General features: G+C 38.1%; 1 protein-coding gene across 2 annotated transcripts; it reads right to left on the bottom strand.

The window, feature by feature from the left end:
• Positions 1-4,991: 4,991 nt before the first annotated feature.
• On the bottom strand, positions 4,992-27,369 carry xpo1b (exportin 1 (CRM1 homolog, yeast) b). Of its 2 annotated transcripts, XM_073826740.1 has the most exons (25): positions 25,303-27,369; positions 23,574-23,705; positions 22,320-22,421; positions 20,040-20,112; positions 19,165-19,226; positions 19,032-19,076; positions 18,708-18,889; positions 18,539-18,587; positions 17,691-17,810; positions 17,231-17,359; positions 16,982-17,140; positions 16,694-16,891; positions 16,471-16,609; positions 15,924-16,105; positions 15,694-15,850; positions 14,306-14,469; positions 14,061-14,195; positions 13,780-13,963; positions 13,234-13,340; positions 10,493-10,687; positions 10,153-10,321; positions 9,924-10,058; positions 8,652-8,811; positions 6,834-6,930; positions 4,992-6,510 (listed from the first exon to the last, which is right to left on the bottom strand). In XM_073826740.1, exons 2-25 carry the CDS (start codon positions 23,697-23,699, stop codon positions 6,364-6,366), a joined length of 3,216 nt encoding a protein of 1,071 aa, XP_073682841.1. In that variant the 5' UTR covers positions 23,700-23,705; positions 25,303-27,369; the 3' UTR covers positions 4,992-6,363. The 2 variants fall into 2 exon arrangements, with proteins under 2 accessions (XP_073682841.1, XP_073682842.1); XM_073826741.1 differs by lacking the exons at positions 22,320-22,421; positions 23,574-23,705; positions 25,303-27,369 and adding an exon at positions 21,378-21,450.
• Between the last annotated feature and the right edge of the window lie 506 nt (positions 27,370-27,875).

The following is a 27,875-nucleotide window of genomic DNA, read 5'->3' as shown; positions in this document are numbered from 1 at the left end:
TGCTTGGTGGAAGAATGTGCGTCATAAAATGGGATGTTTAAGCTTTTGATGCCCCAGTGCAACATAGGAGCCACACATATACAATGGGTGGAGATGGGGAGGGAATGACTATTTGATATTGCACACTTTCAGCCTTTACATTATTAAACAAATAGAAGATGAAAATGTATACACACAATGAAATCAAAGAACCACTTCACATTGTATAGCACTGTATTTCACACTGTACCAGGGATTGTGAGTGAAACAAAGAGAAAGAGAGAGGGAAATGATGGGACGCAGCTTATAGTGCTGCCATTGCCAGCTGTGTCAGTGTCAAAGTGCACAGATTCCTGATGCTCTGTATCTCGGTGTCTTATAGTCTAGTTTAACTGTCAATTCACCTGACAGTTATCCTTTCTCTAGAATGGATAAACACATCTGATACAATTTCATAAAAGTATAATCATTATTATTGGATATATGTTACCAGTCAAAAGTTTTTGAATGTTTTTAAAGACGTTTCTTCTGCTTACCAAGCCTGCATTTATTTGATCCAAAGCACGGCAACATTTTGAAATATATTTTTTATATTTTTTATTTGAATAGATTTTAAAATGTAATTCATTCATGTGATCAAAAGCATCAATACTCCAGTCTTCAGTGTCACATGATTCAGAAATCATTCTAATATGCTGATTTGCTGTTTAAGAAACATTATTATTATATTTAAAACAGTTGAGTACATATTTTTCTGAATTATAGATGAATAGATCCAAAGATCAGCATTTATCTTAAAAATCATTTGTAACATTATACACTGTACAATTCAACTATTCAAAAGTTTGGAGTCAGTGTATATATATATATATATATATATATGTATTTTACAATGTTACAAAAGATTTCTATTTTAGATAAATGTTGTTCTTCTGAACTATTTTCAAAGAAACCTGAAATAAATTCTACTTAGCGGTTTTTAACATAATAATAATAAATGTTTTTAAAGCAGCAATTCAGAATATTAGAATGATATAAGGATCATGTGACTTGAGTAATGATGCTAAAAATTCAGCTTTGAAATCACAGGAATGTATATTGGTGTAACAATCAATCCACTGAGAAGGCGAGATGTGATGAACCCAAGTGCAGTTTATTGAAATGATGTGAACTCCAAACATATACGAGACTTGACTTGAAACAAACAGACTTGGCTTGAACAGACTGGCTTGAAACAGACTTGAAATAGACAAACACTCACCAAACAGCAGACTGCAACTTCAATACACAACAAGGACCATTCAAACACAAGGGCTATTTATACAGACAATGAGGGACACATGACAAGAATCAACTAATGAAAAACAAGGAACAAGACCATAGCAACGAAGACAACCAATCAGAACAAGACACATGGAACTAGGGAACCAATGACAGGAATACACAAGGGCAAGGGAAGCAAGACACCACAGCATATAACGAATACATAAAAGACATGAAAACATGAACATGAAAACCCCAAAACAAAACCCCATGTGACAATTGGACTGTACTTTGGATCAAATAAATGCAGGCTTGGTGAGCAGAAGAGACTTATTAAAAAAAAATTAAATTCACTTGATTTCCTGAAAAAAGTATTACAGGTTCCCAAAAAATAGTTGATTGATCATAAATCAACATGGTGGAATGATTTCTGAAGGATCATGTGACTCGGAAGACTGGAGTAATGATGCTGAAAATTCAGCTTTGCATCAGAGGAATAAATTCTATTTTTAAGTATATTAACATAGAAAAACGATTGTTTTAAATTGCAATAATATTTCACAAAATTACATTTTTTTTCTGTATTTTGATAAAATAAATGCAGCCTTGATGAGCATTAGAAACTTCTTTTGAAAAACATTAAAAATCTTACCAATCCCAAACTTTTGAACAGCAGTGTATATCAATACAGGGTTGTATTTTCAACCATTTATTCAGTGGTTCTTAAAATAATTTTAAATTAGACAAAACACGCATTCGAATAAAGTATAACTACTAAAATAAATAAATAAATCATTTTGAAAATAGCAAAATTCATGAAAATTATTCAAATTTAAAATTTACATTTTCCAAGCTCCAAAATATTTGATTTATCTGGTATAATTTGCAAGTATAAATAAATAAATATTCTTATCATTAATAATTATTAATTAAACCACATATGACTGGAAAAAAAATCATGTAAATTCGTTGATTTAAAAAAAGGGAAGTCTAAAGTACGTTCGACTCTTGCAATAATTGTGTTGTTACTAGCCAATAATGGCGCCTGGGAATAAAAAAGGTTCAACCCCACAGCTTTACATACAACTCACACTAAATAGTGCAAATCACACCTATAGATGGCAGTATAGGCTTTACAACGCTATGAAGACCAGCCAGTACAGGTTATTTCTCATGTTGTGACCCACATTGCGATGAAGAATCATTCATATCTTTTCGTTCATATATCGTATATATAACACTTATGTAAATTAGATTATGTAAATCATGCCCCTTATTGATGGACTACTAAATAAAATCTCACTCAATAAATACAGTGCTGCAGATATTCATTAATATTTTGTATTTTTAATGGCCATCAAAACTCAAAACTGTACTGTATATACAAAAAATACTTATTTTAACGTATACTTTCAGAAGTGAAATGCTAAGCAGGTTTTGTTTAGCACTAAGCTAGCTGCTTAAATGAGTAGGGTAGGGGGTGTACTGGATTGACCCCTGAACAGCATTTCTGGAAGAGGTTCTACTGGAACCCACCGAACCAGATTCCAGCTGTAAAGTGGGTCAGGGGGAAAGAGAGCTCATCTTTCCATGGGAGTGAATTTTACTGCAGGCAACTAACCTGTCACACAAGCTCACAGGAAATAGATTACTACCAGTTCTAGAACTTCAGTGGAATCCACAGAGCTTCAGAACTTGAGGGTGTTTTCTGAAAGTTCTAGACCTAATGTTCCCTGGGAACTCCAGAGACTTGATTTAATCATATCTCTAGAGCTGTGCACTGGCAAAAACAAGCAGTGGTGATGCATTCGAACAACTGCCACTGCATGTCAAATGAGGCCGGCGTTTGCATATGGATCACTCGCGAGAACACAAACAGAGATGCGTTTCTTGGGATGTGCATATTAGAGTAGAACTATTCAAGGAAATGCAGCAGAGGAGAAACTCAACACTGCTCTTCCGTGCCAGTCACATCGCTCTCGAGATCTATTCAAACAGCAGGATACTGTTAGAGCTCAGAGTGGATGACGGGTTTCGTTTTAACCACGGCCTTGGAGAAGCATTAGTGCGGAAATGGATCTCAGCTGCTAGGACAGAGCAGGTGGAGGGTAGGGTTCTTGAAGATCAGCTGGTTTGACTCCAGCTGCTCGATTTTGAGCTGTTGTGGTGTACCTATACAACATCCTCTTTACCAACCATGCTGTTGGGCTTAAAAATGAATAGCTCACTCAAACATTGAAATTTCTCTCACGCAAATCCGAACCTGCATGACTTTTTTCTTTTGTGGATGCTACGATTTGGTAAGTTACCCGGATGTGCGGCCATATTGGCGATACTCAGATGTAAACAACAGCATGGATTGCACTGTTAATGTACTACTGAAAACATTGTTCTGCTAATTTATGCTGTCTAAACCACAGAAAAATATGTGAGGAAGCTCCTAAATCATATAGAGAAGGACTTAGTAAGCAGGAATAGGCGCAATAGTTTGACAAACTAACGACAACAGGTGGTAAAGATACGTACGAAGTGTATTAATAAAGATATTATGCCTGTTATAGCGCCAGCCGTTGTCTGATCTCCTTAAGACTTTGCATGCTTGTTTAGAATCACCTGTCCCATGTGCTCACCAGGTTTTATGAAGTTTTGAGTTTTCCTTTAGGCTTTATAAGATTTTGAGTAAATTTGGACAGGCCCCTTTTCTAAATGACCCCATTATAAAGGGTAAATTTCAAAATGTTTTTGTTAATTGACTTAGAGAGTCCATAGAATTGTACTGCACTGTTTTCAGAAAACCTAGGACAGCAGTGGTTCTAGAGGCAATGTTGCCTAGAATGAGTTCTATCATATGATACAAATATTGCTCAAACTTTGTCGGCCAATGATGGTCATGTTTTTTGAGACACGCAAATGTCCTAGACCAAGACCATGGACACCAATTGTCATGTTGAAAGGACAAATGGTTGTGCAGTTACAGCCATTTTTATGATTTTTTTTCTCTAATAGCACCACCAAGTGGCCAGGCTCCATGATATTTTTCCTGTGACCTCAGATTAAGCTCTTACATAAGTGTTCTGAGTTTGGCGAGGATATCTCATTCTGTTCAGGAGTGATAGACATTTTACTAAAAGTGGCCCAACCCCTTTCGAACACTTTGGCGCCCCTTTGTAACAGTGAGTCAAAAGTTCAGCTTTTTTTTTTTTGATAATTATTGTCATACACTCTCTAGAGAATCTTTGTGCACTGGTTTAGTTCCAGTCGGGTGAAAAACGTAGGACAAGTTTGCAAAAGTTTTGTCCACCATAAGGCAAGGATTCCAACAACACAAGACACTTGAGCCTGCGACTGGAGGTTTAGGAGTTATGGGCGATTTTGTACTTTTGTTCACTGTAGTGCCTCTGTCAGGCCAATTAGGGTGAGCCTTGGTCATGTCGTAGGCGGTGTGAGTACTAACATCCCTCCAAGTTTCAAGTCTGTAAGACTTGCGGTTTGGTCTGCATGATCAGTTTTACGTGGAGATCGCTGATCCGTGATCATTCTAACAATTACAATAAGGTTTCAGTGCTACGCACTTGAACCCCGAATTATATGGACAAAAATATAATTTTTTTGTGTGTTCCTGAGAAGGAAGTACACATGAGAGTGTAAATGGCAATTTAGATTTTTAGGTGAACTATCCCAGTGCTTCTAATGTCCAACTATGAATTTACATAAAAAGAAAGAAAAAAATAAAGAGAAATCAGACAGAATTATAAAATTCTTCCAACTTTAATCAGTTCAAAAAGTTTCACAACAAATGCAACACATAGTAAAGGGGGAAATTCACCATTGATAATCAGTATTTGGATTGGTACATTCTTCTTCCTAATGAGAATGTTGGCATTTCTGTCGTTTTCTCTGAATTAAACCTTTGCGTTTTATTTGGACAGGACTTAAAGATAAAAATGAAAAATGCAAAAATACAAAATTAAATGTAAACTGAGATTTATTTTGCTCTAAGTAGTGTCCTGCAGCACTACAGCATGGTAAACAATGTAAATTAGTACAATTCCAAAAACTCCAAAGCAGTCTCTGAGTGAGTTAACATGAGCAGTTATAAAGGTGTAGCCTACAAGAACCCATAAATATTTCAACCACTTTTTTTAAACTTCAATTTAATGAAAGCTCACAAAAGGAGCAACCGTCCTCATTGAGGAAAACAAAAAACCTGATGTCGGCTTAGCGACAACACACACGCACGCTCGCACACCCACAACAAAACAGGACGAAACATCCGCGTGTTCCCATGGTAGTAAAGATGCTGTACAGTGATGCTGATATGAACATGTAGAGGGGCTGCTGAACACTCCCGTGTAGAAAAAGCAAACAGAGCGGCGTTTCGAAACGCCACTCGCAACCACAGCAGCATCGATCAGACCGTTCAACTCAGCGATCCGCTTCACATTCTGCTGAGAGCTACTTTAGTCCCGAACCACTTCTGGCTCCTCACCCAACACACATGAAACAAGGGCCAAAGAGCGTACGGCACCTCTGCTATCTCACCAATCACAGACAGACATTCTCATTGGCTGGACCAGGTGCGATACTCATTGGCCCACAAACTGACACTAGGTACCATCTACCCGCTGCCAGAACGCATACAGCTCTCTGCAAACACAACAAACTGCACTCTGGTCTTTATAATATAATATACATGAACAAATACATAATGTGTGGAAGGAGAGGAGGAAATAGAAGAGGAGAGGGAGCAACGGAAAAAAAAAGCGAGCACAAGTTATTTGTTGAGTTATTTGTACAGATGTGACACTTCATGCACGTTCGGATTACAGTGACCAAACGTAAGCAGTTAACAATGGAAAGGTAATAAGTAAAAGTGTCTGTATGAAACGCGTACTATGCAAATAGGGCCACTGGGTGACAGTATCTTTTACATATTGGCATTGTTTTGGTCAAGAGACAGCCAAGTGCGGAAATCGCCTCCTTGCAGGAAGAGCCTAAAGTACTCACACACGCACACTTACGAGAAAACACACCGAAGAGCAGCCACAACACCGCTTTAGTCGTGTGTTTAGTTTGTTTAGGAGTCAGCGCAGTGTGTGTGCTGTGTGTTTGCGTGCGAGCTCAGTCGCACATCTCCTCGGGTATCTCGTGAGGGTTGAGGATGCCGGGCACGGACATCTGCAGCTTGTGTTTCTCCTCCTGGGCCTGACGCAGAGAAGCCTCCCTCTCCTCCAGGAACAGATCCGAGGTGTCCTCACCCGCAAATTCCTACAGGTACACAAAGAAACGTTTGAGCATTGCTTGCACTGACTGCTTTGCCAGGGTGCTGTCATCTCTGCTATAATCTAATGCTCCTTAGGTCCCTTTGCACTCCAGATGACCCGTACGGTTACACCATACAATCCCTTAAAGGTCAAAGGGACAGCGCACTCTCTTTCACACAATCTCCATTTACTCTATCCACACACTCTCAACTACTGCTATCAAAATATTTGCATATGCCAAAGATAAAATTTTATTAACTATTATTATAACATTAACTATAGCCCTTAGTGTCCTTGTGGTAGTAGGATAGATGGCTTGCAGCTCACCTTGATCTGTACAAGGAAATCCCTCAAGTGTTCTTTGAATGCTGGGATGTCTTGGTTTAAACTGAACAGGCCAGTCACAAATACTTTGACCTGCGCACTACAAAAAGAAAGAAGACAAAGAGTCAAACAGAAAATACTAATAAAACCCGACATAAACAGCCCTAAAGTGTTGGAGACTGTCGCTGTGGAACAAAAACGTTATTAATTAATCTGAGAGCAAGATGTCTGCTGAGAGACAACAAGCTCATTCCTAAGAGATGTACTGTGTAGTACTCAACCAAATGCAGTAATCATCACAACAACTGCAAGTGGTGTATTTACAAGCTCTTGAGACATAGGTATACTTGACCTGTATGTTCTTAAATAAAATAAAAAGTTTAAAAAAAAAAAAACATACAACGGCCCCAAATGTTTTTTGAAAATGTGAAAGTCAGTTGTTATTAAATTAAACAAGAAAATATCAAACCAAGTGACATTTATGGTACAGATATAAAGCCAATGTAGGGCCCTATGAAATCCCTTTTTTTTCCCTCTCCCAAATTCAGTTTTATTTTTTCCCAAAGCCTATTTTTCCCCATTCTAATTTTTCTGGATTCCTTTTAAAGGTTAAACTCAATGTTATTAATCAAAAAGTATGTCTAATTAATTAAAATCATGACACTTGTACAATTTAACATCAATGTATTAAAAGTTTAACAAAAATGACATTTTTAGGGCCCTATGGAATGTTTTTTTTTTCTCAGGTTAACATTAAAAATGTTACTGTTCAAAAACGTTTGACTGGTATATATGTACACACACACACACACACACGTTGGGTTTACATGTTTTATGGGGACATTCCATAGGCGTAATGGTTTTTATACTGTACAAACCGTACTTTCTATTGCCCTACACCTACCCTACACCTAAACCTAGCCCTCACAGGAGACTGTGCATATCTTTACATTCTCAAAAAAACTTATTCTGTGTGATTTATAAGCCTTTTGAAAAGTGGGGACATGGGGCAATGTCCTCATAAGTCACCCTCTCCTTGTAATACCTGTCATACCCATGTTATTACACAAATTTGTGTCCTGATGTCACAACACACACACACACACACACACACACACACACACACACACACACACACACACACACACACACACACACACACACACACACACACACACACACACACACACACACACACACACACACACACACACACACACACACACACACAAGTAATATATTTCAGACAATTTCTTCAAGAAAAACTGAACTTTTTTCTGTTGAGTTACCATGAGGACCTTTACATTTCTATGTGTATAAGATATGACCATAGTTTTATGCATATGAAACCTTAAAATGCTCATGAAGTTCTCTCAGAGCAGCTCTGGAGATGTTTTTTTTTTCCCATATTCATGTCCTCATTTAGTGAGACAGAAGATGCTGAAATATCTGTGAATGTCACATGCTCTTCAGTATGCATGTAGTAAACGAAACATGTTTGCGCACATATTTGCCATTCATTCATATTTAAACAGTCTTTCTGTGGCTTAATATTGACAGATACTATTCCATATCACGATTTGAATTAAGTGTATTGACCTACTTTTGATTAACTCATCCAAACAAATTCTGTAATATTCCACGTTACACAGTAAATTCCATTTTTATGATTGGATTCTGTGGTTCCATATTGCGGAAATCATAGGGCCCTACCAATGTAATTGTGACATTTTCATATACTGATTTATCTCCAAAACTCAAAGACTGTGACAGATGCAGTCTCTGGAGTTCACAAGCTTAAGTGCACTGTGGGATACTCACTCTTGTAAGTGTGGAAAAGCTGATTTGAGCAAGTTGGCCACATACTCCTGAATAAACACTTGGTTGTTCACTGGGTTTGAAGGGTTTAGAGTTGTACTGATTTTTCCTTCCTCAACAAGGTTAAACATGTACGCCAAAATAGAAGCGTGCATGGTCAAACCTGCAAGACAAATATGCAGAGGTTGAACAAACAGGAAAAGACACATTTATAGATTTAATCATACTCAGTATTATACAAATTTCAATTAAATTATAAAAATTTGCTTTATAAGAATTAAAGTAAATAAAAACACGGTTTAAAATTAAATGGATTACTCACATACTATTTTAATTATTCAATCAAAATAAATCCTTGAAGGATTACTCCACTTCCAGAATAAAGATTTCCTTTTAAATTACTCACCCCCATGCAATCAAAGATATTCATGTCTTTCTTTCTTCAGTCGCTAAGAAAACATTCCAGGATTTTTCACCATATAGTGGACTTCAATGTTGCTCAATGGATTGAAGGTTAAAAATGCAGTTTCAATGTAGCTTCAAAGGGCTCTAAACAATCCCAGCCAAAGAACAAGGGTCTTATCTAGCAAAACGATTGGTTACTTAAGCATAAATGCTCGTCTTGTCTAGCTCTGCGATGTGCATTCGTATTCTGTGCACCTTGGTTCAAGACAGTTAGGGCATGTCAAAAAACTAATCTAATGTTCTCCCCCAACTTAAAAAAAAAAAAACCCTACATTGCCGTTTTACCTTTTTTGTAAAGAGTGTTTGACCCTCCTTGCACGTCCACTTCTGCAGTGATTGTTTGAGGAGGAGAAAATGAGATAGGAGTTTTTCAACATACCCTAGCTGTATTGAACTGAAGTGCAGAGTACGCATGCGCATCACAGAGCTAGGCAAGACAAACATTTGAGGTTAAAAAGTATATAAAGTTATTTTTTTTTTTTCTTTTCTTGAAAATAACCATTTGTTTCGCTAGATAAGATCCTTATTCCTCGGCTGGGATTGTGTGGAGCCCTTTGAAGATGCATTTAAACTGCATTTTTAACCTTCAATCAGTTGAGCACCATTGAAGTCCACTATACAGTGAAAAATCCTGGAATGTCTTTTCTTCTTCAGTCCGCAAAGAGAAAAACATGAACATCTTGGATGACATGGGGGTGAGCAAATTATCAGGAATTTTTTATTTTTGAAAGTGGACTACGTGGTTACACAGTGTTCAGATAAAGGGTGTTTTTGAAGATCAAGAGAGAGAAGAGGGTGGCCAGAACTGACCGGCTGTATGTGATGTATCCGTGACGACAGAGAAGATGTGTTGTAAGACGTCACAGAAGTATGTCTGATAGAAGCTTTGAGCTGCTGCTTCCTCCTGGGCCACGTTCTGCAGCAGCGTGTAGAGAATCTGAAGGCCTGTGTGACATTTTTCATGGCACAGTTGGTGTATGCATGTTATGGTAAATGATTAGGGTAAATATAGCTGTGATAAATGCATTTGTGTTCTCACCAGTGTCTGCCACGTTTCTCATAGTGTGTTTAAAAGCCCATATAATAGAGTCAAGCACAAGCTTAAACTGGGTTGGTGGGATGGCTAGGAATGCTGGGAAACAGTGAGAGTTCACCGCCTGCAGCAGGTAGAAGAAATGCGTCCGGTGTTCTGGGTACTCTTCAAAGTCCTAAAAAAAAAAAGTAGTAAATACAAACCCCTTGTAAAAACAAAATATTACACGCTTCAAAATAAAAAAGAAACATTTCAAAAAGACTCTGGATCTGGTTTTAATAATAAATGACAATGGAATATTAAATATTTATCACAGAATGTTGAGAGATGAACAAGGACAGCTTACTTTGTTGATCATGTTTAATGTGCACTCAAACACTGCATCAAATATCTGTGGGATCTCTCCAGTAATGTGTCCACCCAGTTTGTTTACGATTGTTGCCATGGTACTAAGCACTTCGGGTTCTCTTGCCGCTGGGACATTGCGCTGGTAATCAATGAGCACGGCATCCAACAGCGGAGGAACAAAGTTCTCCCCCACCTGGAGAAATAACACAAAACACACATGCGCAGACAGGCTTAAAGGATGAGCGGATAAGTGTGTGTTGTGCAAGGACAGCGCTAATCTGAACAGGTCCAGACTGACAGACCTGAAGCAGGTATAACAGAATGATCTGCACAGAGACACAAGTACTGGATCTAATAAACAGGAAGACAAGAGACTAAAAGACTTGAGCTGCACCTGCTTCCCAGATGAGATGTAATGAGCTTCTTGTGGGTAGTTGTTGCATAACGTCTCAAAATGGAGATTTTACTTTCAAAATTAGATGAATATATAATAATGTGTAAGTGCATAATATTTCAGATCCTGTTACTTGTCCTATTGCAATTTCAAATCAAATTTGTTTCAGCACAGTTAACTTTAAATGTGTTGTGACCAAGTTGTAGAAGTAAAAATATGCTATATCATATTTAATATTAATATATTTTCTGTTCAATTGCATTTTTACTTTCAATAAAAGTGTGCTTATTTAATTGGCTTGTATTTTTTTTATACTCGGTAGCATTAAAATTGTGTTAAATGAAAAAGTTTTACAAATTATTTAATATTACTTAATAAAATAATAACTAATTATTAAAATGCATCAAGAATTTTCACTTTCGCCACAAAAATTTAATTTCAATGCATCCCTAAATTTTTCTTGCCATCACTAGTTAACTTTGAATGTGTTGTGACAAGGTTTTAGTAGTAAAAATATGCTATATGATATTTAATATTAAGGAAAGGAAAGAATATATTTATATAATATCTTTTCTGTCCAATTGCATTGTTTTACTTTCAACCTGTGGTTATATTATTGTTATATTATTATTTTAATTCAGAAGCATTAAAAGTATTGTGTTAAACTAAAAAGTCTTACAAAATTATTTAATATTACTTTATAAAATAATAAATTATTATTAAAAAGCATTTTCCATTTAGCTTATCGGCCAAGTGCATCCAGCATTTTCGTTTCGGTGCATCCCTAAATTTTTCTTGCGGTCACTAGTTAACTTTAAACGTGCTGTGACAACGTTTTAAAATAAAAAATATACTATATGATATTTATTATTAAGATTTTGTATTGTTTTACATTCAACAAAAGCATGGTTATCTCATTGGCTTGTATTTTATTCAGTAGCATTAAAATTGTGTTAAATGACAAAGTCTTACAAAATTATTTAATATTACTTCATAAAATAATAAATTATTTTAAAAGCATTTCAGTATCAGTTTTTCAGCCAAGTGCACCCAGAATTTTCTTTTCACCCCCAAAATGTTTATTTCGGTGCATCCCTAAATTTTTCTTGCCATCACTAGTTAAACTTCAAGGGCCAGTTTGACAGACAGGGTTTAGACTAAGCCAGGATTAGGCCATAGTTCACATTTAAGTAATGTTTATAAACATGCTTAGAAAAAAAAAAAATATTACTGGTGTGCAATCTTGAGACAAAACAAAGGCACTGATATATTATAAGATCAGTCAGTGCAAGTTTCTTTCAATTAAAACAGCTCAGACTTACATTTTAGTCTTGGACTCAGTGTTGTTTTTGACAACCATCTTAGATTTAGTCTTAGTCTTTTGGACTAAAATGGTTATTAGTTTTAGTCAAATTTTAGTCACTTCTATATGTGATAGTTTTAGTCCAATTTTAGTCGACGAAAAGTCAAAAAGGTTTTAGTCTAGTTTTAGTCGACGAAAAGTCAAAAAGGTTTTAGTCAAATTTTAGTCAAAAAAAGGGGAAAAAGTAGTCTTTTAACAAATTAATGTAGGTCAGTAAGTATTTTGCTGTTGGGTAGTGTCACTTAAGTTCTGAAAATAGCAGATCTATAGTTCAACACAATGTGAGCTTCCGGATCGACTATTTTCACCAATAATTACAATAATGAAGGAATGTTTTAAAACATAAAAGACAAACAAAGATGGAATGCTAAAGCGGCTTGCCATACTAGTATAGCAAAGAGTATTTAATGCTAAAACGGCTTGCCATAGCGGCAGATATTTTCCGGTTTTAATTGGCATGCACAATAAGCAGAAATGTCATGCATTTTAAATGTCTGACGGACCACCCACTAACATTTTCGTCTATTCTCGTCTCGTCAACGAAGACTCACACACGTCTCGTCATGTTTTAGTCATCAACGAGCCATTTTTATGTCGTCAACGTCTCGTTATCGTCATGGAAAAAAGTGGCGTCAACGAAATGATTTCGTCATCGTCATCGTTGACGAAAACAACACTGCTTGGACTAGGCTTAAACCTTATCTGTGAAACCAGGGGTAAACGTGCTGTGTTAGTTTTAAAAAGTAAAAATATACTGTATGCATAAGTCACATATTGTAATAATTGTAAAACTTATTTTGCATTTAAAAAAAATATTTTTTATATTTTAATTAAAAAAAAAAAAAAAATGCACAAATTAAAATAATTAAAAATATGACATTTAAAAATTATGATAATTCTGTTTAAGATTAAGTATCGTGCAATACTGCAAGAGATGTCAACTTCTTAAAAGTATTTAATAAATTTGTGCTATGTGCCTCACCATCTGTGGGTCATTGGAGCGGCTGACCCAGCCTGAGATAAGCTTCAAAGTCTCTCTCTTCACCGTGCGCATGCTCCTGATTAGAGGCTGCTTTGTTACCATCTCACCTATATAAAACAGACAACCACAAATCAAATAAACAGACAAAAATTGTGGTTCTCAAGTGCAGTCAGTTACATAATGTTTACGCAAGAGAACTTTCTCATTAGTAAGAATTTTCTTTGGGCAACTATTTAGTTAAACTTCACTCATTCTGTTCTAGCTGCACTGCTATATATAGCTGCCGAGACAGCCCTGTAATGGACTGCTGTTCACACACGCACATGGCGCTAAGCTCTGTGGCAGCCTTTTGTGTTCCAGCTGAGTGAGTTTGTGTAATCAAACTGACTTCAGTTTAATGCGGATCTGTCACTCTGAGATAACCAACAGTGATGCAAATACACACGTCTAAGGTAATTCTGGAATTAAACTTGCTATTTGTTTAAAACACATGCCCATCTGTGATGATAAACACAATGACTTTATTGCCTAAAGAAAAACACGCACCGTTAGTTTGGATGGCAGCGGAGATGTTTTCACTGAGGCACTTGTATACATTTAGCATGTCCAGGTAGATCCGGCCCAGCTGAATAACAAAAGGGTGTCCCACGGCTTTACACGCTCTGACGTTGGTCTTCAGGATGCTGCCTAACTGCTTCACTGTCTCAGGGTCCTTCAGGATGTCCACATTCTAGAGCAGGATAAAGGCAACCGTATAAGGTCAGTCTTAAAAATGGGTTAATGAGCAAAATTTGTTTAAAAATAATAAAATAAAAAAAATAGCACACCTTGGTGGCCTGCTGAATGATGCTGTCCCACACCTGGTTAGGCAACAACATGTACTTCTCTATCAGGTGCTCCTGTACAGCTTGGTCGGTCTGCGCTCCAATCATATACCCGACAGCTTCATAAAATGTGTGCACCTGAGAACAGCAAATGCTCATCAACATCTCAAGTTGTCTATTTCTAAAGCACAATGTGTCACAATGACATACAGAGCAGGATAATTGAGATAGATGGAGTTATTTGGTACCTGCTGGGGCTGGAGGTCACAGATGATGGTGTTGATGTTGTTGAGGATCTCATCAATGAAGGGCATCACCTCGCCCACCTGCACCTGGACAAAATGCCTCCTGCACTTCTGAGCAATCTTAATAAACGTGTCACACGCCATGTCCTGCACTCCATCATGGGTTTCTAAGAAGAAAAAAAAAGTGAAATATTACTAGGAGAACATGATTATAACCAAGCTAAAACTGGATGCTCAAATAAATACAGTTGAAGTCAAAAATGTACATACACCTTGCAGAATCTGCAAAATGTTAATTATTTTACCAAAATAATATGTAAGAAATAAATGTTATTTTTTATTTAGTACTGACCTGAATAAGATGTTTACATATGGTCCACAATAGAAAATAGTTGAATTTATAAAAATGACCCCGTTTAAAAATTTACATACACTTGACTCTTAATGCTGTGTTGTTACATGAATGATCCCTGAATGTGTTTTTTTTTTGTTTAGTGATAATTAAAATGTCTGCTATTCATCAGAAAAAAATCCTTCAAGTCATACTAATTCTTAGTTTTTTTTTTAAACATTTTTGTGTATTTGAATCCTTTCCAACAATGTCTGCATGATTTTGAGATCCATCTTTTCACACTGAGGACAACTGAGGGACTCATATGCAGCTATTACAAAAGGTTCAAATGCTCACTGATGCTTCAGAAGGAAAGATGCATTAAGAGCTAGGGGTGTAAACTTTTGAACAGAATAAAGATGTGTACATTTTTCTTATTTTGCTTAAATAGCATATTTTTACTTGCATGTTTCCCAGAAGACAAAATAAGTTCAGTCCTCAGTGTGAAAAGATGGATCTCAAAATCATACAGTCATTGTTGGAAAGGGTTCGAATACACAAAAATGCTGAGAAACCATAGAATTTGTGGGACCTGAAGGATTTTTCTGAAGAACAACTGGACTCATGAACTACTGTCACTAAAAAAAAAAAAAAAAAAGTCAATCAAATCTGTATTAAGTGTATACAAGTATATAAACTTTTGAAGAGGGTCATTTTTATAAATTCAACTGTTATTTTTCTCTCGTTGACTATACTGTATGTAATCATCTTATGTGAAATATCTTATTCAAAAAAAATTACATATATTATATATATATATTATATATATATATATATAAAACCTCTTATTTTGGTAAGATAATTAACATTTTGCAGATTCTGCAAGGTTGACTTCAACTTTATAACAGAGCTGCTCCATAAAAGACCAAAATGCAGCACTGCTATGTATGTGTGATCAAATGTGACACCAACTTTGCTTCTATTTAAAGACCAATCCAAAGACATCACAGCTGTATACAGATGCAAAACCCTGATTCTATTCCAAGTCTCAAAGACTTACCATGCATAAATTCAAACAATTTGTTGACAACAGTCTTCAGGAATTTCCAGTGCGCACGTAGGAACCGTGGATACTGGCCCACTATGTACATGATGTTGGAGGCAATGATGGCCTTGTTATCCTTGCCTCTCTTCTGCTCACATAGGCCCAGCAGGTCCTGTAGATCACATGGATACATGTTATAGCTCCAATTTTACATTATAAGACTTTGCATTGTAAGATTTCTGCACCTTAATGACAGTGACGAGAAACCGCTTCTCATCCTCTTCATGCATGGCTCCACTGATGGATCCAATGGCCCAGCACAACGTGTTCAGGTTCTTCCAGGACCACTCAGTACCGTTCACCTGATTATGAAGCTTTTCTGTCATGATACGTTCAGTATCAGCATAGTCCAGATGGGTAAGATAGACTGCAGAGAGAGAAATATGATGGTAAACACTTAAGTGACAAAAAATCTTCTCCACTCATAATATCCACCTTTTTCCTCAACATTAAAGTAAGGTTATGGGTGAGACTTCCAGTCCATTAGCTGCTATAGGGAAACAACAAGAAGAATAACAATGTGCAGTAAACAGCAAAACTGTTTGCACTACAAACCAGCGTGCTCATAATTAAGATAACACATTGAAATAATATGGTAAGACACATCAATTTGCAATATCATGCAGCAAAACAAGCTGTTTTGTACAACTAAAATTAGCTGGACGTGGAAACGAAATGAAAACCCACTCTTATGTGAAAAAAAAAAAGTGATTAAGGGAGCAGAGCTCTCACCAAGTGTCTCCCTCATGTTCTTGTAGAGGTTAATGGAGTCTGTATCCTTCATGAACTCTCGAACCACCTCGCCTTGATCGTTCTCCACCACTAGCACTTCCTCTGGCTTGGCCATGCGGCTCACCATCAACAAGCGCACCTGCAGGACAACAACACAAACAACCTTATAGCTTCTATCTTAAATTGCCACTTTTCTTCTTCAGTTTTGTGCTTGTGAGCCAACCTTAGACAGCACAGGCAGGTAGAGTTGTCTGCGGGGCGGTACATCGAAGTGTTGGCTCCCTGAGAGGAGAGGAGAGGTGGATGTTGAGAAAGGACTTTCTCTGTAAAGCTCAGCCGCCAAATGATTCCAGTACTCTAAACAGATCTTAAAGATCTCCGTCTCCTCCACCTCTGACACCAGCAACATGTAATGCAGAGCCTAAACAGAGAAACAAACAGGGCCTTAACACAATGGCATCAGAGACTGAGGCTGAAAACTATCTCAAGTTCAGTCTGTGAGTGTGTGTACCTCCATAAGCGTCTCTCTAAGGTTCAGTCTCTTTTCTATCAGCTGTCCGTGCTCTTTGAGGAAGGTGCAGAGGAACAGGCTAAGGTTCTGAATGAAGTTTTGCTCATCATCTTTACCGTTTGCATACGCCAATCGAATGTTGGTGTTCAAAGGAAGCATCTTCAACACACAAGAAATAGAACATCAGACTTGCTCAAAAGCAACTGGTATGTGGGAACTGTACTTTCATTTGACCTAAAGAGGGGGTACCTGTTTGAGCTGCATCATGGTCAGTGTGAAGAGACTGACAAACTGCTCCTCGTACTGGCTGACGCTGACTCCTGCTATCTCAGTCAAGCACTTCAGTGTCACGTTGCGAAACATCGGCACATTTAAAAACTACAGATCAACCAAACAAAGGAGAGGGGACAACAATTAGCCACTGATTTGTAAGTGTGAAATACAATAATTGCAATACCGTTTCATTGTACAACAAAACAATACACCTTACAAATCCATTTATTACACTACTGTCTAGAATGCTTGATTCTGATTGGTTAACAGGTGCATACTACAGTCTAATATTTTAGTTTTTTAATATTAGTATAATTCAGTGTTGCTTAATATGAGGTAAAAATGAAATCATCTATCAAACAACAGCAACATCATTCTACTATATTCCTAGTTTTTCACAAAGTCTGTAAGAGTAAGAAATCTCCAGGTATGTTACCTTGTATACCAGAGTACTGATGAGTTTCGTTTCAAAGATATAGCCCAAGGGAATCCAGTTGAGAAACCTCAGCAGAGTTTCTAATGTAGCGTGTACAAGTGGGGCATTCTGGGAATTTTCCTGAGAATTGTAAGGGAAGAAAAAAAAAAAAAAAACTTTAGGCCACTAAAACTCATCCATGCAAAGGCAATTCTGAGAATTGTCTCTAAACACATAAATGTTAGAAATTTATTGCTGAAAACATGTTACGAAGACTGTGATCTATGTAGTACTGAATTGTGGAGTTGAACCGTTAAAGAGTTTTTTTGACCATTTTTGTGTTCAGGATTTTTTGGGCAGGCCTGAAATCATGTCTCGCACATTAGCATTAGTGGTTTGCCCGCTCAATCGCGAGTTACTGTCATTACCATTAGTTACTACAGTCTAAGTTTGCTAGCTAGCGATGCCTTCGACATGTAAACGCATATTAGCTGGTTGCGATAATTTACAAAACAGCTCAGTCTCCTTATTTAACTGTATTTGTATTTGAAAGTTGCGAGAGATGGCAGCTTTTCTGTGAGTGTTGTGGTTTCAGTGCTGAGAGCAGAGAATCCTGTTTTCCTTTTAAGATTCAGATCTCTTTTTGTATTTATATCGCTTTTTTTAATCATTCAAATTTGACTGGGTGGTTAATAACACATTTGAAGGTAATCATTTAATCACAAACTAGAACAGCTAGAATATGTATTGAGTGAGTGTGTGTGTATGTGTATATATGATTAAGAGTGTATATGATTACCTTAACAAACAGGAACATTTGTTATAAGGTTGTTAATGTATGTGAGAAACTTTATAAAAACAACACGTACCATCACAAACTGGCACAACTGGAATATCTGGGAGAACTCATTGCACATGCTGCGAATGGAAACCAGATCACAAAACCATTCAGATTAATTAACAAGAGCAAGTAATTAGAATATGGCCTCATTCTCAACCATAAAATGCGGCAGTTATTCTCTTTTAATGCCGTCATACCTGTCCTTCAGGTGTTTGGCTTTCACTTGTGTCATCTGGCCACTGGAGAAGTCAAACACCTCCTCGCTGAGGAGCTTGAGAATGATCATATTGTTCTGGCAAAGGCTCTCGCTGGTGCGGCTCGCACCAACAATATCACTGATAAATGTGGGCCAGTGTTTCGGCCACTCCTGCTTCAGGATCTAAAACACAAAAATAGCAAGTAACATATAACACTGGAGTCATCAAATATACACACACCTATCATCATGTTATGTGACATTTATTGCTATTCGTAAACCTTTGGCTATGAATCTCTAGAAAAAGCAGTCTAACAAACCTCACCTGTACTAATATCATGTTGAGCTTTCCAATGTACACTTTCTCTTTCTGAAAAGAGGCAGAGCATAGCATAAAACAGACAGCCGGACAGAAACCACAGGAAGACCGTAAACAAAATAAGTGGAAGTTCACTGACCTCAACATTGGCTGCATCTGATGATGTCTTGATAATGAGGCCCACGACATACTTTTTAATGCCTGAAATAAAGCAGAGCAGTGAGGAGCGTCAATGCGTACTATATGGCAGCATAAAACCCCATGAGCTCTCCATCCGGATGAAAGCAGCTCTTCTCAGAGGACTTGATACTGTCTGTTCATCTGCAGATCTGCATCAGCATATTAAAAGTGTTCTGCCTTTTTCACATTCGAAGAAACAAAAACAAAAACACTACTTTAAAAATGTAAATTTAAATGTTTTAAAGCTAATTATGTAATGATATGTCTGTTGGATTTAGTAATAATTTTAATAATAAAACACATTTGATTCTGATAAATTAAATTATGAAACTAATGTTACAGCATAATCAGAAGTCAAACTAACTTAATATCGCAATTAAAATTGTATCGTGGACTTTATATCGCCATATTATCATATAGTGACATTTTTGAGTTTGACATTGTTACATCCCTATATCTTTGTGATGATTTATTAGCAATTACAAAAAGCTTACATCTCGTTTTTTATTTCTTTCAGAGCAGATTCTGTTTTTTTCTGAAACAGATGAACACTAAGCTGAGCAGACGACCTTTCATGCATTTTTAAAAGGGAAATTCAGCTCAACTTGGCAATCACACACTTGATTCTAATGAATGTGTTGGCCTGCTAGACGCCTTGTAGAGTCAAGTCCATCGCAGAGTGAAACGCTTACTCCTACATTTCAATGATCCCTTCACCGCTTGCCCAAATCCAGCCTTTGAGCTGCTTATGACTTAAGAATTGATTTAGACTGAGTTATGAATTACTTGTTCATCTCAAAGTGGTGAGGGGGAATTCTTGTGAGTCAGTCTTACCTTCACACTGGTTTCTGGGCAGAATCTTCCATCTTGTTTTAATAACTGTTTCCAGAATCTGCAGAGCATAGTACTGTAATGCCAAGAGAACAAATCAAGAGTTAATGATCCAATCTTTAACCAGCCAGAGCTGCACCGTTAGACAAACAACGTTAGGAAAACAAAAAAAAATTGCTCTTAACTTTGACTGCCTAATATATTTTCACACATTCTTTAGTTTATTCCAAATGAATTCAGATTGAAAAAGAAAAAATACATCATGCAGATTTGACAGTAAGAATTTTATTACAAACTCAAGAGAACCAAAAAAAGAAAAGAAAAAAAAAATCCATAATCCCCCATCAAAACTCTATACAGTGTTTGTATGGGATTCTGTAGAAGTTTTGCTGTTTCTGGTCATGTCACACCAGAATGTGAAAGACAGGAAAGGAGATGTTAATGGCAAACAGCTAATGATTTGATTCTGTGCCCGGCCACAACAAAGCAAGCTGCTTGGGGGAGCGATGCAACAAATGTGTCCCAAAACAAGAGGAACCCAAGAATTCTTTTAAGAGTAAATAGCCACTCACAAAGGCTTTAATCATCGGTGATGTGTTTTCCGGTTGGTCAAATAAAGACCACACCCCTTTCTGTCTTTGTGACATTACTGTTTTCACCAGTAACTGGTTTGGGTCACAGGAACAGCAAGACGAGCCACAGGATTGGGTCTACAGGCTGCCTTAAGATGTTATATACTGCTTTTAAAGGGTATTCATGGTGCATTAGTGTTCTTGTCATGGTCACTAGTGTTATTTGGATTAACAGCATTTCAACTGTAGGGATTAATGAGCAAAGAGGAAAAAAAGTTAATGTGTTTAAGCAAAACAGGGAATACAGGACAGGTCACATACTGAGTGAGGATATTAAAGGTGAGGCCTGGAGAATTAGGACCCGTTTAACCCTGTAAAAAAATCACCAGGATCCTTTCACCTTTAATTTTTCATAGGTTAATAAATAAATAGATAAAGGCAAGACAGAAAAACATTGCAACACTACGCAAAGCATCAAGTCTTTACGGCTCACGTGTGATGTTGCAATATTTTTTGGTTTACGTTCCAGACAGGAAATAGAGTAGGCTAGAGCAGAGGAGAAATGCTTGGGGGAAACAAGGGGAACCACAGCACACAGAGACACTGATGATCCCTACAGTGGAAATAACTGTTACTATCCATAACTGAGGTTAAAAAAGGGGGGTAAACTGCCTGCCTATCTCCCTGCCGTCTCTGAGCTCCATATGAGGCATGTGCAGTGTGAATGGAGGCACAGCAGAATTGAGAGTAAGGGAATGAAAAGGTAGACCTTGTGGAGGCCTGCCGCCAAAGCCTAGCTGTGTCAAGGTGCACAGGAAGACACACCCCTTTTCGTCCTATTACAAGCAATCAACATAATGGAACATTGTGATTAATATCAAATATGAACAACTTCAATTAATTGTCTTTTGTTTGCTTTTTCACCTACAAAAAGGCTGTAAATATATTAAGCAAAAAGCCAAATGCGCTCTTTCTGTATTTTGCTTGATGAATTTAGACAAATTCAAAGAATTTACCTGCTCTGCATATTTTCCTGTCTGTTCTTCTAGAGCCCTCACTTTTGGGCCATTATCATTTTGATATTACAGATACTGTTGATAAACCAACTCAAACATTAGTAATGACCAGAGTGTTAAGAGCAATCTTAAAAGGCAAGCAGACGGCAAACTGGGCCGGCAGTACTTTGAGGAAGTCTATTAACACACTGAGGAAGACAATTCATCCCAAATACTACACTATTCACAAACTACTAAATGATTTACATTTAGCCTACATGCTACAAAATAAACAATTTTACACTACGTGAATCCTCTGAAATAAAAATCCATGGATAGGAGCTTAGATCGCATGGATCATGTGTTTCAGTCAGTCATCATTAACACACCTCTGGCTGCTGTACAGATGGAGATACTGAGGTATTTCACTCTCAACCGAGGATCCTCACACACCAACTTTAACTATGACTTTTCTTGACCAAGACAAGAATGTGAGGAGAGGTGTAGGAAAATGTGATCTCGCATGTGTACAGAGGAATCTGTTTTTGACATGATGCTAAGCAACCCCAATACACTTAAGAAATGGGTATTGCTGGTTTGAAGGAACAGAAAACAAAATTGTGTTCCTGTATAATGTGTGAAAAAGAGATCAGATCTTCCTCAAAGTATAGAAACCATGACCCTCCACTGGAGTAAGTTTGGACTCTTTGGCTTACTTTGGTGTTCATGTTCTGAGAGAACTCCAGAATAGTGTCGACACGGGTCCACGCGTCTGGGTGCTCCTTCAAATGAGTCAGCACCTCCTGGGCCATTCTTTGCTAAAACAGAGAAACAATTGTGTTAACTTACAATACAAAAACAAAAACAAACAAAAAAAGGCTTAATTTTAATTATGTCAATACACTAGTGTATAAACAGAAAAACACACATATGTGACCCTGGACCACAAAACCAGTCATAAGTAGCACAGGTATATTTGTAGCAATAGCCAACAATACATTGTGTGGGTTAAAATTATCATTAGGATATAAAGTAAAGATCATGTTCCAAAAAGATATTTTGTAAATTTCCTACCGTAAATATATCAAAACTATATAATATGCACTGCTAAGAACTTCACTTGGACATCTTGAAAGGTGATTTTCTAAATATTTTTTTTTGTTTTCGCAACCTCAGATTCCAGATTTTTTTAAAGTAGTTGTATCTCAGCCAAATATTGCAGATTATAATCAGATGATGTAAAAATCTCAGTTTTATAAAAATTGACCCTTATAACTGTTTTTGTGGTCCAGGGTCACATATGATCTTCTTTTTGGTATGCACACACGCACTTACGTCACGATTTGGTCAGCTACCCGGATGCACAACCATATTGGCGATACTCAGATGTAAACAACAGCATGGATTGCGAGGTTAATGTACTACTTAATATGTTTTTCTGCTAATTTATGCTGTCTAAACCATGGAAAAACATGGGGAAGCTGCTAAATCATATAGAGAAGGACTTAGTAAGCAGGAAAGGGCATAATATTTTGACAAACTTAAGTTAACAGTTGGTAAAGATACGTACGAGCAGTATTAATTAAGATATTAGCTTAATATTACACCTACCTAACCGGAAATGATAAGAACAAACACAAATGTTTTCAAGATTCTTGCCCTGGAAATCCTGTTTCAGTTTGGCCAACCACAAATGCCCTTTGTTCCTCCAACAGTTTTTTGCACTCTTCTTGATTTGTTTTAACTTTTGGCAGTCTATAGTACTCCAAATGTTTTTCCCGGTCTGACCGATAAGTACAGCCCCAAACATGACAATAATTGATTATTTTCTGCAGCAATAATAAGCAAAATATGTGTGTTCCGTTTGGTTTGGTGCATTGTTTACATTCAGGGCCGCCAATATGGCCAATTGATGATGTGTGATGGGTACTTTTTTGGTAGTTCACCTGTTTGTGAAAAGTCTTACTCACCTGTGGCCCAACCCCATGGTACAGACAGTTGACCACATTATCCAGCAGATTGATATCCAGTTTCTGGTTAAAGTCCAGCAGCTGTCTGGCTGCGTGGTCAGCTAACATTGTCATAATTGCTGGCATAGAGCTCTGTGGGGGACAGGGAGGAAACATCCAGCAGGGGCAAAGTCAAGTGAAATGAACATTTGGGTACACAAATCCAAACAGCTGACCATTACCCCCCCCCCCCTCCCCCTCCCTTGACCCAGGACCATCCAAAAAGCCTTATATGACCTGGCCTGCCAACACACCAATGCCTGCTGGAGAGTTAATCCACAATAACAATGGAAATGGTGGGTGGTGCGATAAAGGTAACATGCTTGCAGAATGAATATCCTAATATGTCCGAGGAACAAGGGCCACTCACTGGGCCTGTGATCACATGAGCCATTATTCTGTGAATGAGACCACGTGCTAGGCAGCCCTTTCGCTGACGTCATTCTGTTTACATATGACACAAGAGACGTAGTGCGCTCTCGGAACTTACAAACTGTTTTTTTTTTCTACTCGTATCGACCACGAGACTTAATGTTTACATACAATTTGAAGGACACTTGAAAGGCCAATGCGCAAGCTAATTCAATTTGCACCTCGGAGCCAAACCATTGCGTAACGAGGTAAGCATTACAGCCAAGAACCCAGAAAAAAAAGTTGGCATTGGAGGAAATTTCAAGAATTTACTTGGACACGACACAGTCGGGCTTTGTGAGACCACGAGTCTCTCAGGTCTAAATAAAGTGATGGTGCCATAACTAGTCGGTACTGCGCAACCTGTTGATTTGAAGCCTTTTGCACACCTCACCTTGTTTCATTCAGTAAGCAATGGCCACAATAGGATCTGTATCCCAACACAGAGCTACTTATCAGCTGATTTCATGCACACGTCTTCAAAACACAACCGGGGTTGGACTTGAATCAAGCAGGGGAGCGCAACAACTTAAAAATTCTAAATAATGCATCGCTTTAGATACTGTGACAACAATAACGCATGCATGCTATCATACTAATGCGCTTAAATGGACAGCAAAGCAAATGCTTTAGTGCGCAACTGGCGCACCTCGTCCATAACAAACACCGATGTTTCTGACGTTCTACACCCGTTTCAGATGACTTCCACGAGGGTGACTTTGCAAGGATCTCCCTCCCTGACTCTGGAGCAACCCCTCCCACCAACACCATGCTCTGCACCCTACACCTGAAAGCTCTGCAGGCTTTACTAGCAGTACGTTAAACAAGGTAAGAAACAAACCGAGTGTGTTTTTATATACGTTACAGTTAATTCTTTAAATGAATGCTACAGCTATACAGTTGTCCTGAATGCATTTTACAATTGAATTTTGCTCGCTAAACCAACGTACTCTGGGACTGCGCTGATGGTCAGTGCTAGTAGCATGTATTTGTGATTGTTTTGATGTTACGTGAGATATAGCGATTGTTAAACCGAACAAAACCCAGCTACATTATTCAGTCCAGCGTGACACCAGTGCTGAACACGAGCCATCACGCAACACACCCGCAACATCCCTCATAAACCCTCAGTAGCAAAGCCATTTCACTTTCTCTCGACCTTAACCTCCATACGTGCAATTTCTCAGCATTTCGACACATTCTCACATCATCATTCTCCACAGAGCACAAACCAACCCCAAGCACTCTAGCTGCAAGTTCTCACCCCGTATTTACCTACCTAAAGTCCAAGCCTTTGAGAGAAAGAAGGTGGGCTTGTCTGCCAGAGTTGCTAAAATTATGTTTATTTGATCCAGTATCGCTGGTGCCTGGTTTGTACACGCTTTCTGGCTTTAGGATGAGCCGCTGACTGGCCAGCCACACTATTCCTCTGTGAAGACTACACACACGAGCTAGTTGCTTGATATAAGGACCACTAAGATGTGAATTCCGCACCAACAATCACGGCGAGTTCTGTATTTTCTCAGTCCGGTTCATTTTACGAAACAAAGTTCACCTTAATTAAGAAATGTGCTCTGTACTGAAGTATATTTTGCACCAGGGCGGTATTAGAGACTGAGCCTGTGCCTCTTCTTCTCACAAGCAACAAACTCGTAACCGGTTGAAACCGGTTCAGACTGGGAGATTCCATCTCGGTTTAGTTTTCAGCCGATGGCGCCGCGAAAAGTTTGGATTAACGTCACGCCCATGGAGGTGTGCCATTGGACGCAGCGTTGCTAAGCACGTCCTTGCTCGCCGTCTATTGGACGGCACGCGTGTCAATCAATCTCAACTTATTCGAGCGCCCACGCTACTGCTCCGCCCGTTTAGAGAAAAAGAAGGCAAACTGCGTGCAGAGTGGACTTGTAATTTGCGATATTATGGTCGTGTATTATTTGTTTATTTGTTGCTTTTGGAGGGAAATGCAACGTATTAACGCGACTTCTCCGAAAAAACAGCCGCTTTTAATATTTCCCGCGAGCTTTAAATGAACAGTTTTTGATATTCATCAACAGCAATCGCTCGGTAATGTATAACGTTACATGTTCGGAAAAAATAATTTGACGCTGGACTGAAGGAGATCGAGGGCATCGAGTCCGTGAGGCGGATGGTGGAGCTTGTACTTGTGCTGATTGTAAGCTGGTAATTTTCCACGAGCCACGAAGGGGAGTGGTTGTTCAGAGTCAGGGTATGATGATACGCATGGCATGGGTCAGAGCCTGATACAATTGGCTTGTGATGGTCTCCATAAACTTAACTACCGCGAAGTTAACTCCAATACGGCAGTGATGTATGATAAACGAATCGAATAACTAGAAAACATCATAATAAACCGGCCGTGTGTCGCTTCATAGGCACGTCAAACGCTTGCATGTTTCCCCTCCTCCTCCCCCAGAGCAAGTCACGTGACACAACGCCACTTAAACGTCAGTTGATGGAAAAATACTGGATTTTGTGTGTGCAAACTACTGTAGTGTCTACTGAACAAAGAATGAGAAAAATAATACATTGTCCCGAAGTCGAGCAGTCATTTATGCCAATACATTTTTTCATAAAGCTGTTACATTTCACAAGGTCATGTGTGCACTTTATGTTGATATATTTGATACAGTATTTCCCCTATAGTCCAGCATGTGGCCCATTCCACACACCTTTTAAAATGGATAACTAAACAAGCAGTGTTACAGCAGTTTAGGACCTATAATTTGGTAAATTATATGCTCTGCCTTAACCAACAAACTGATGTCACTTCCAGTGAAGGTGAACCTCTAATCCCAACACAGCAGGTTTATTCTGGAGCAGACACTAGCATTGCAGTTTTTTTCCAGGCATAATTTGATAATCAGCTGTTGTTGTTTCAATCAGATCCATATTTACTTTTTTTTTTATCTTTTATTATGTGTAGGTCCCACACTGCTGTAAACTTTGGAGCTGAGATAAGCGTGATGTGGGGTAAATGAATTCTAGGTGTTCATGTTTACCTGACTGCAAGTAAAGTCAGTTCTGCAACAGAAGTTACTAGAATATGGGTCGACCTGCTTTCCAGGAATCACAGGCGATACCCCAAACAAGGTTGATGTTCCATTTATTTTTATTTTTGAATGATTAGTCATTAATATACAGAGAGTGGCTGCATCTTCATAATTTGAGAAACATTCAAAACCTCAAAATTAAACATTGTAACTGCTTTAAAACGGCAATCAGCAAATGCACTCTTATTTTAGAACTGATGTTCCTCAGGCTATGACTTTGTGTAACAGAAAACTGGCCATGCTTCCTTTCTTTGTTGTCTCAGCTGTTTTGAATTATTTTGAGAAATACAATAAACCATTGAAACTTCTCTTGATGTCTGGTTTTGCTTATTGCAGGTCCCAGATCATGCATATGAATGAAAGGACAGAATGCATTTTTGTTGAAAATCTTACAGGTTTTTTCTAATTAAAATCTGTCATTAATCAACACATACGGAGGGTCTGAAAGTTAACAGGGTCACGGGGACGACCGAAAGAGGTCATCCTGCTGCAGCGAGCAGTAGGAGGGGTCGAGGAGAGGAGCAGTGCACGTGCATTGTGGCACATACATGTGAAATGAGGTGGGCTGCCCTGTTCAGGATTGGGCTGGTTTATACCCGTTCTGTCTGGTCCTGCCTTGCCATTTACATACATTAGAATGACATCACCTGCTCCTCCCCATCACTCAAACTAGTTTGACAGTTGTCTTGTTTAGGGTGTTCACTTTTTCGTAACCTATGGCTTTTCATCTATTAGTGAATATTTTTGTAAGTGGTCACCATAGACCAGACTATATTTAAAT

Source organism: Garra rufa, chromosome 21 (genome assembly GCF_049309525.1).
Source record: "Garra rufa chromosome 21, GarRuf1.0, whole genome shotgun sequence".
NCBI classification, from domain to species: domain Eukaryota; kingdom Metazoa; phylum Chordata; class Actinopteri; order Cypriniformes; family Cyprinidae; genus Garra; species Garra rufa.
This window is presented reverse-complemented; position numbering and strand designations above follow the sequence as displayed.